This window comes from Elephantulus edwardii, unplaced genomic scaffold (genome assembly GCF_000299155.1).
Source record: "Elephantulus edwardii isolate Elephantulus edwardi_28Jun2011 unplaced genomic scaffold, EleEdw1.0 scaffold00529, whole genome shotgun sequence".
NCBI lineage: Eukaryota > Metazoa > Chordata > Mammalia > Macroscelidea > Macroscelididae > Elephantulus > Elephantulus edwardii.
The window spans coordinates 249,182-259,991 of record NW_006400279.1 but is presented as its reverse complement, the minus strand read 5'-3'; the positions used below and the strand labels follow the sequence as shown (position 1 = coordinate 259,991).

At 40.7% G+C, this 10,810-nt stretch overlaps 1 protein-coding gene across 1 annotated transcript in view; it reads left to right on the top strand.

The window, feature by feature from the left end:
* The window catches only part of ARSF (arylsulfatase F), a 38,407-nt gene that overhangs the window by 15,089 nt on the left and 12,508 nt on the right, over window positions 1-10,810 (top strand). The window contains exons 7-8 of the mRNA XM_006903181.1: window positions 1,154-1,275; window positions 3,980-4,336. Coding sequence (XP_006903243.1) covers window positions 1,154-1,275; window positions 3,980-4,336 — 479 coding nt within the window. The remainder of the gene's footprint in view (window positions 1-1,153; window positions 1,276-3,979; window positions 4,337-10,810) is intronic.

Sequence of the window (10,810 nt, the reverse complement as noted above, 5' to 3'; positions counted from 1 at the left end):
AATGAATGTTTACAAAGACTTTGCATTTCCATTTACTCATTGTTGCACTTTTCTCCCTGCCCACCACTTGCCCCAGTTCACTCTTTGAAAAGTAAAAGAAAAATTCTTTCATTGGTTTACAATCCCTCCCCCCAGGCCCACTCCACTATGCAGCCTTTGCTCTGGACTCCTGACATAATAAAAATACCTAATCACATATCCCTTTTAAACAGTTTTCTCCCTCATCTGTTTCAATGCAGTATACATTATTTATGTCACCTTTCTCAGTCTCCCCCCCCAACCCCTATGTCAGTCCTGTTTTACAACAGAGGCACCATGCAGTATTGGTCCTTTTGTGACTGAGATATTTCACTCAGCATTATGTCCTCCAGGGTCACCCATTTTGAATTATATTTCATGAGTTGCTTGTTCTTCAGTGCTGCATAGTATTCCATTGTGTGAACAGATCACAGCTTCTCTATCCATTCGTTTGTTGATGGGCATTTGTATTGTTTCCATCTCTTTGCTACTGTGAACAAAGCCATGATAGACATGGGTGTGCATATATCTGCCTGGGTGGCAATTTAGATTTCTTTTAGGTATATTCCAAGTAGTAGAATTGCTGGGTCAAATGGTATTTCTAGTTGTAACTTTTTGAGAATGCACCATACAGCCGTCCATAGTGGTTGCACCATTTGACACTCACACCATCAGTGAATAAGGGTTCCAGTTTCTCCACAACCCTGCCAGCCTTTGATATTTGCTGCTCTGCTAAATTTTGCTATTCTTACTCTGAGACCATATTTCACCATTGACAAATCCGAGATCATGCTGACGGCTAACTTCCCACCTCTATTCTCTGCTCTCTCCTTTCGTCTCTTGTAAGATAAAAGATACAAGGTCAACCCACAAGGTTGACTCTCTTAATATCATCAGATTGGGGTTGTTTCCTTAGTGAATAGATTGTATCCTATTCTAATCCCTTGAAGGAATCGTCTGATAATCTCAGATCACCTCACGAGGCAGGAGATTATGCTGTCACGACCACGTGGCATCATGACAAGATGGTCCTATCTCATCCTGATGTAACTTACTCCCTGCCGAGCACCAGTGCGGACAGGTGGTTACTTGGGAAGGACACCCTCCATGTGTTTACCGTGGTCTGTGTCCACAGGGTGATTGATGGCCGAGACTTGATGCCTTTGCTGAAGGGTGAGGTCCAGAATTCAGAGCACGAGTTTCTCTTTCACTACTGCGGTGCGTATCTCCACGCCGTGCGATGGCACGGGAAAGGAAGTAAGTATACGCCCACCAGCCCTGTAACCATGTCCACCTAGTGTCCAGCTAGTGTCCCTCCATGTCCTCATTTCCTTCCATCACTGGTAGCTGAGTGGTGAGGTGATGCCTGACCCAAATGTGGTGATTGTTAACTGGGCGCAGAAAGAAAGAGGGGACACGAGGAAAGAAATTCTGAAAAAAGAGGAAGGTTTAGGGAAAGGTCCTCTCAGAGTTTAACACAGTGAAAAGGCCCCTTTCTCAGTCTACCTATGGTTTGCTTCTTGGCTGGTTGATTGGTTGTGAGGTGTTTTGTTTTGTATTGTTTTTACCTTTTGTTTGGATACTTTTTACTTTTTTGTAAAAGCCTTCACTGCTTTTAAATAAACAGTATAGGTTTACAAAATAATCTATCCATTCCCAAAGAAATCAAATGAGGCTAATGGATTTGTCAATGAGACATTAAGAATGGGAAATGTGAATATGCTATAAATCCATCTTTTAAAAGCGTTATATTTTAGGGCATTATGTTTATCATAGGAGTATGCCCTCAGTGTTCTGGTTAACTGGAAAAGATGGTAGTAATGAAAGTAAAATCAGTTGGCTATTTTATGTGTCCCTATAGGTTTTATTGAGTATAAGTCAATAATCATAAAAATGTCAATCTCTAAAGATTATATTTTCCTTGTATTTAAGTGCTGCCAATGTAACAGTGGGTAAGCTTAATCTTGAAACTAAGACCAAAGTTTAGACACGGCATCCCCTCCGCTGGGAGGCTGGGAGGAACCTTCTGTTTGTAGAGGGGGTCCAGTATCTCCTCTGGTGGAGACTGGGCAGAATTTTCCATTTGTAGAGGACATTCAGTCCCGCCTGGACTCTGATCTCAGGTGTGGCCCAGCTATCACTATTCTGAGCTATCCAAAGGTCGCTAATATTATTAGGTGCTAGGGAGTCGAGTTCAACTCACTGCGACTCTATGAACCACATATCTAAACTCTGTTCCGTCCTGTTCCATCCCCAACATTTCTGACACCCTCGAGTCCCTTGTCGCAGGGACTCTTGTCAATATATCTCATTCAGGGTCTTCCTCTCTTTCACTGACCCTCCACCTTTCCAAACATGCTGGCCCTTTCTGAGAATGTGTCTTCAAAGTCTGCAATCAGGGACCTCTCCAAATTACAGAGGAGTAATCATGTCAGCTTGAGGATAAAGGGCATCGGATCCAAGCCATGGTCTTTTTCAGTCACTTGCTAGGCATTTGAGAACTGGATAATGAGTAAGGATGACAGGAGAAGAATAGTCGCCTTTGAGCTGTGGTGTTGGAGAAGAGCACTGACCATCCCATGGACAGCCAAGAGGAGAACACAAAGCTACATCTTGAAGAGGATGCAGCCAGGTGCTTCTCAGAGGCAAAGATGATTAAGCTTTATCTCACTTCCCGTGGCCATGTTTCAGGGACAGGCAATTCCTTGGGGGGGGGGGAAGACATCATTGCTGGGAAAAGTTGGAGGGTCAGTGGAAGAAAGAGCCTCAACCAGATAGATCGACACAGTTGACTTCAGTTAAAGTCAGAAACAGAGAAGGTCTCAAGACCATTTGGAAATGAGCAAGTAAGAAGGACAGAGATAGACGCGTGCAAATGAGAATAATAAATAATTAGGACAAGTGAATGTCGTCATTTATGTTATTTAAGTTATTTATAATTCCAAGAACATGGAAACAGCCCAAGTGTCCAACCACAATAGAAAAGATCGAGAAGTCGTGGTGTATTCACACGATGGAATACTATGCAGCACTCAGGAGCAATGAGTTTGTAAATTATTACCTAACTTGGGAAGGATGGGAGTGCATTATGCTGAGTGAAATAACTCAGTCCCACAAGGACAAATACTGTATTAGACCATTATGATAGAAATAGAAAGATAGCTGTTAGAACCTGTCTGAGGATCCAAGAATGAGGAAAGTTAGGAGCAGATGACAGATGGGGAGGCATCACCGGCATTGCAGTCTTATCACCCACATCATTAAAAAAATAATTTAATCCAAAATCTCTGTAAATGTTTATTAAAATTAATTTAAAAAATAATGTAAAACTAGTGAGAGATTGTGATGGTCTATGAGAGATGCATCAATCTCGTTTTTTCCTCCCTTACATAGGGTTCCAAACTTGGTGAGCACACCCAGGGCAGTATCTGCTAGATGAAATATGTCAATTGGTATACCATCAATTCCTGGGGCCTTATTTTTTGCTATTTCCTTCAAGGCAGCTTGAACCTCTTCCTTCATCCTCTTAGATTCTTGCTCATACATTGTTTCATGAAATTCTTCTGTGTCTGCCAATTCCTTTCGATACAGGGACCCAGTATATTCTTTCCATCTTCTTTTAATGCTTCCAAGATCATTTCATATTCTACCTAAAGCATCCTTGATGATAGCAACTCGAGGTTTGAGTTTGTTCTTCAGTTCCTTGAGCTTAAGAAATGCTGAGTGAGTTTAGCCCTTTTCATTTTCCTACTCCAGCTCCTTGCACAATTTATTGTAATATTTTACTTTCAGGATGGGTGTGTTGGAGGCAGTGCGATTGGCACAGGACGGAGCACAGTTTAGGGATTGTTGTACATAGGGTAGCTATGAGTTGCAAGCGACTTGAAGTCATGTAACAACAACAATATAGGGTCGTGATGACTCCACTCAACTGGCTATTATTTTGTGTTTCCCTCCAAAGGTGCTCTGGTTTGGAAAGTACACTATGTGACACCTGTATTTAATCCCGAGGGGGCCATCGGATGCTATGAAACCCAGTACTGTGCGTGCACGGGGAACGAAGTGACCATCCACAATCCACCTCTGCTCTTCGAACTGTCCCGGGACCCATCAGAGTCCACGCCTCTCACTCAGGACACGGAGCCCCTGTATCACTTGGTCATCAGCACAGTGGAGGAGGCCGTGAGGAGACACCGTGAGACACTCATGCCGGTGCCCCAGCAGATGTCAGACTGTCACACAAACTTCATGTGGCTCCAGCCATGCTGTGGCATGTTCCCCTTCTGTCTGTGTGACCGACAGGGTGGAAGTGCAGGAGGTAGGGTGTTGGGGTAGGAGGCATCCTGAGTAACCCCCTTCCTCATCCTGAAAGACACCCCACCACCACCACCACTGGCCTTGCAGAGTGCACAACAGAACCGAGTTTTTACATCACCGCTGGAGGTGAAATGCATCCTCTGGGAACCAGTTGATGGTTTTAACTTAAACTATTATTGTAGAATGAGTTTAAGAACCCAGGAGGGATGGGAGAGGCTGGAAGCAGAGGGATGTGGATGTGCAGGGGGAGGGAGGGATTAATCATTGATTAATTTGGTGGGTGAGGGAAATGGAAGGAATTTGTTCAAATTGGTATTTGCATTTTGTAAATAAACTAGAAGGGGGGAAAAGAAATGGAAAAAAATAAAATAAAAAATAAGAAGTAAAAAGTAAAAAGATAAAAAATTCAAAAATAAAAATAAATGACAAAATAATACTGAATACCGAATAGTGAATGTTAATGAAAAATAAGAATAATGTCTGCTCTTATAGACGCTATTTAATAGGACAGTAAATTTAAAGTTTTAAAGTTTAACAGGACAGTAAGTAATCAGTGCTGGAGAGGATGTGACAAGAAAGGAAGTCTTATATGTTGTTGGTGGGATTGTAAAATGGTACAATCCATCTGAAAGACAGTTTGGTGTTTCCTCCAAAAGGTGACCATAGAAAATCCACACGACCTTGGATTAAATCCACTCCTTGGATTAAATCCTGAGAAAATAAAAAATGAGGCCCGAATGGAGACTTGTATGCCAATGTTCATAGTAGTGTTTTTCACCATCGCAAGAACATGGAAATAGTCCAAATGTCCAACGACAATTGAATGGATTGAGAAGACGGGTTACATTATTCACACAATGGAAGAGCAGTGATTTCATAAATTATTATCTGACTTGGGAGGGACTGGACGGCATTATGCTGAGTGAACTAACTCAGTCCCACAAGAACAAATAAATTATTAGAACATTATTATTGAAATAGCAAGATAACGAGTAGAATGTGTATGAGGATCCAAGAATGGGGAGGTTAGGAGCAGAGGAGAGAGAATGGACAGGGAGGTAATCATACAGACACACAATCTGACGGGTAGAGGGAGGACTGGGCAAAGGAAATGGGAACGATCTGGTGTGAAAAACAATGTATACAAACTTATAAAGCAACCACAACAAGATAAAGGTAAATAATCCAGTCAAAAAATGGGCACGGGATATGAACAGACATGTCACCAAAGAAGACATTCAGATGTCCAACAAGCACATGAAGAAATGTTCAAAATCCGTCACTCTAAGAGAGATGAAAATCAAAACAACTATGAGATATCATCTCACCCCAGTCAAAATAGCAAAATTTAACAGAACAGCTAGCAACAAATGCTGGTGAAGTTGTGGAGGAACTGGAACCCTTATTCACTGATGGTGGGAGTATAAAATGGTGCAACCACTGTGGAAGGTGGTGTGGCACTTTCTCAAAAAGTTGCAAATAGAGATATCATTTGACCCAGCAATTCCACTACTGGGAATACACCCCAAAGAGACCATAACTGACATCCAAGCAGATAGATGCACACCCATGTTTATCGTGGCTTTGTTCACAATAGCAAAGAGATGGAAACAACCCAAGTGCCCATCAACAAACGAATGGATAGAGAAATTGAGGTATAGTCACACAATGGAATACTACGCTGCTTTGAAAAACAAGGAACTCATTCAATATTATTCAAAATGGGTGACCCTGGAGGACATGATGCTGAGTGAAGTATCTCAGTCACAGAAGGACAAATACTGCATGATGCCACTGTTGTAAAACAGGACTGGCATCAGGGTTGGGGGGAGACTGAGAAAGATGGGTTCAATAATGTAGACTGCATTGAAACAGATGAGGGAGAAAACTGTTTAAAAGGGATATATGATTGTGTATTATTGTCATGATAGGAGTCCAGAATGAAGGCTGCACAGTGGAGAGGACTTGGAGGGGAGGGATTGTAAAACAATGAAAGAGTATTTCTTCTACTTTTCAAAGAGAAGAATGAATTGCAGGGGAGGGCTGGGCAGGGAGGAAAGTGCAACAATGAATGAATGGAAATCCAAAGTCTCTGTAAGTTTTCATTAAAATTAATAACAATAAAAAAATTTAAAAACTTTGTAAGCAAACTAGTAAAAAATAAACTTTAAAAACAACAACAACAACAACACAGCACTGGAAACTAAAATGGACTTTTAAAAACACAACATCGGTGAGTGAGTGTGGAAGAATTTGGTCTGAGAGAATTCTCTCTCCCCTGTCACACAAGGAAAAACCCAATTATTAACCCACTTTGTCATAAAAGCATTGAGACGAGGTGGTGGGGTTGGGAAACGAGAAAAAGAAAATGGATAAATAAGGAATGCCACATTAGAATAGGTGGAAGGAAGGCTAATTTGAAAAGAAGGGGTGATAAAAAAAATCATAGATCTCAGCAATGAATGAATGGAAATCCAAAATCTCTGTAAATGCTCATTAAAATAAAAAAATGTATTTGCAATGAATAAATCATTGTGCAAAATTCAATTTTAAAAAATCATAGATCTGACAGTTAATAGAATGGGATCGCTTTGCCAGGGAAATGGGAGGAAAGAAGAGAAAAGGGAATGGTGTCTGATGGGATGAATGAAGCCAATGTTTTTGTAAACCTTCACTAACATAAAAAAAATTACAAAACATTAAAGAAAGAAGTCTGTAACTTTTCAAGCGCCATCTCTAAATAGGGGCTTCGACAGACAATGGCAAAAGGTTTGATGGGTTGCTTCAGGGACAACAGGTTTCTGGTCATGGGGGAAGAGAAACTCAGAAAAGGAGAATATGGGGAAACTTCACAATTTTCTATATGACATAGAGTCAGTCTTTATATATAGTCTTTCTAGATAGTCTATCTACATATACATATAGTCTTTCTGTATCTATATATAGTCTTTCTATCTATATAGTCTTTCTAGATATAGTCCTTCTACAGAGAGTCTATATATATAGTTTAGAGAGAGTCTATGTAGAATCTATATAGTCTATCTGTAGTCTCTCTAGTCTATAATCTATCTATTTATAAAATGTAGTCTATCTGTCTATAGTCTATCTATAGAATATAGTTTATCTATATAGAATAGATAATAGATAACTGAGGAGGACCTGAGGCGCTTGCTGCAGAAGATCAAGGACTACAGCCTCCTCTATGAACTGAAGCTAAAAGTCAAGAAAACAAAAATTCTAACCACTGGGCCAAGTGGCAGCATTAGCATGGATGGTGAAGAGATTGAGATAGTTAACAGTTTTAATTTACTTGGCTCCACAGTCAACACTCTTGGTACCAACAGCCAGGAAATCAGGAAACGAATTTCATTGGGAAAGTCGGCTGTGAGGGACCTCTCAAGAGTACTGAAGAGCAACGAAGTCAGGCTGGAGACTAAGGTGCGCCTGATCCGGGCTATAGTCTTCACAATTATGTCCTATGCATCAGAGAGTTGGACAGTGAATAGGGTTGATAGAAAGAGGATTGATGCCTTTGAGCTGTGGTGCTGGAGACGAGTGTTGAATATACCATGGACTGCTAGGAGAACAAACAGGTTTGTCCTGGAGAGGGTGAAGCCAGAATGTTCCTTGGAGTCAAGGATTCTGAAGCTTCGTCTGACATATTTTGGGCATGTTGCAAGGAGGGACTGGTCCTTGGAGAGGGACATTATGTTTGGGAGAGTGTAGGGGCGGCGCAGGAGAGGAAGACCTTCGATGCGATGGATCGATTCTGTGATGGGAGTGGTGGGAATAAGTGTGTTTGACGTGGCTAGGTTGGCACAGGATAGAACAGCATTTAGAGCTCTTGTACATAGGGTCGCTATGAGTCTCAAACGACTCGATGGTACATAACAACAACAACAATATATATCATTTTCTCCATGACATATTTGTGTGTTCTTTTGGAATATTCTTCTCTCAGAGCACCACTCAAGGCTGTCCATGCTTGTGTCATCCTTATTCATGATGCTATTTTTAGTTGCACATGGCAGCAATTAAAAAACACCATGGCTTGGATCAGACACACCTTAATCTTTAAAGTGACATCCTTGCTCTTAAACACTTTGACATATTTCCCTAACACAAGCCACACCTTTTTTTTTAAGCCACTATAACCATGGAGTAGCTTGTGGAGAAAAGTAAAATAAAGTCATCGACAACTTCTCCTTCCTCTTTCTTGATGTGGCCTGTGGGTCCGGTGGTGAATATGTTGGTCTTTTTTGACATTGAGCTGCAACTGGTATGAAATGTTGGCGTATTTTAACACTCTTTCACGAGTACCCCAAGTTCCCCCCTCAGTTTTGACGCACACGGTTGTGTCACCTGCATGACACAAGTGATGGTTGAAGCAAGATGATCAGCCCATTTCATAAAGAACAGATCCTCAAAAACATGCTATGAGTATCAGAAGGACATTATTGGAGAATATGTTGGAAGATCAATTCCTCTAGTTCTTTGGTTTTGCGGTTAGGGGCTATGGATTCAGAATAGAATTCCTTGAGACCCTAAGAACAACAGATCTAAGTAAGTCCTGTCCTCTCCTGTGTCATGCACGCCAGCAAAGAAACTCTCTTTGACATCAATCAGAGCAGGTCTGTTTACAGGATAAAGAGAGTACATTTCACAAATGCTTATGGTGCATTGAACTTTAGAGTTCCTTTTGTGATCACCGATTGCTACAGCAACTTTGCGACAACTGGTTATCTAGTGACATCTAACATTGTTTATTCTTACGTTGGTTATGAATTATTCCATTGCAATGTTTGATCAATATAGCACAAGTGATCCATCAGTACTCCTTTGGACCTTGTACCATGATTTTTTAGAAAATTTTATTTTATGAATTTTAATGAACATTTACAGAGATTTTTGGATTTCCATTCATTCATTGTTGCAATTTTTTACATTTTTACAATTGAGACACCATGGCTACATTGTTCACAACTGATGCTTCAATTCCTGGCCAGTATTTGCTACAAAATATCAGTGCTGTGTTTGCCCCCACCCCCTGTGCCAGGATTCTTCCCACAGATATATCAGAGTTATATTGTTTACAACTGGTTCCTGGGACACTTTTTCACAACAAGTGAACGTGGTCACGGTCGTGTGTCTTGCAACTGATTCCTTGGCTACATTGATGATCATTGATTCTTGTGCTCCAGGGTTGACAGTTTGAGCCCCAATGTTATTGCTCTGTTGCAAACCAGAGCCCACATGTTATGTCAAGTGTCACTCTGTCTTTGCACAGTGCTGTGGGGTTTCATAAAGGCCTGTGTCCAGCACATCAGTGTTGCAGAAAGTCGTCCCCAAGCTCTGAGCATGCCTGGACCTTGCCCGAATCCACATCTCCCTCTTCTATCTTGACAGCACCAGTTAGTTCACGATTTCTTCAATTCTAGCTCTCCCAGCCTGGTCTTGAGACTTCACTGATTTGCCCAAGTGCAAACACAAGGCAGAGACCGGTTCCTGAGTTTAGGCTTGGGGGGAAATTCTAATCTGCAAATTCAAGGGGCCTTGGGCAAGCTGGCTTCAGCCAGAAAGTTTGGCTTCATGCTGCATTTACATATACATCTCCTGCTGCTTCCAACACACATATCTGTGGACACGGTATCCACAAAGCTCCTTTTTTTCTGAAAAAAATTTCTTTTTGTGCAGCAATGAATGAATGGAAATCCAAATTCTCTCTAAATGTTCATTAAAATTATTAAAAGATAAAATAAAGAAAGAAAAAAATTTCTTTCTGGTGTGCCCACAGCCCAAGACACACTCCGCTTCCAAAAAAAAGAGCAGGGCAAAGTCTGCATCTGTGCAGATAATTATGCCGCCAGGAGTGATTCACGGCTCAGGACAAAGATAACATTGACCTCATTTCTTTTGATGGCGTGGTTTTCTCTGGAGCACTCGAAGGCCAGCATAAAGGCCTATTTGTGATTTTTCAAGCAACTTGCATGCAGTTACTTAGTCCTTGCCTGTCAATTGTACAATTGATATAATAATTCATCTGTAAATTTCCTTAAGGAGGAACCATCCATGAGGCTAGATCTGTGAGATGTATGTGAAATGTCTAATCCATTGTATTGAATTTCACACACATTATTAGAACAGTTGGGAGCAGATGAAAAATGATAGGTTTGTTGTTGTTTTTAAAATTTATTTTTTTATTTTATTATTTTGTGTGTGTGTACCGTTGAATCTGATCCAACAGGTACAGGAGGAGATTTGCCCCTCCTTCTCCAGCGTAGCGTCTGGTGGAATTCGAACTGCATGTCTTTGGAAAAGGTTATAGGTTTTTATACATCATATGTCTAAAGCATATATATAAAATTGAGATTTAGTATTTGTAGATATTATATAATATATAAAAATTGGTAGAAAAGTGATAGATTTTTATACATCATATGTCTAAAGCATATATTATATATATATAAATAAAATT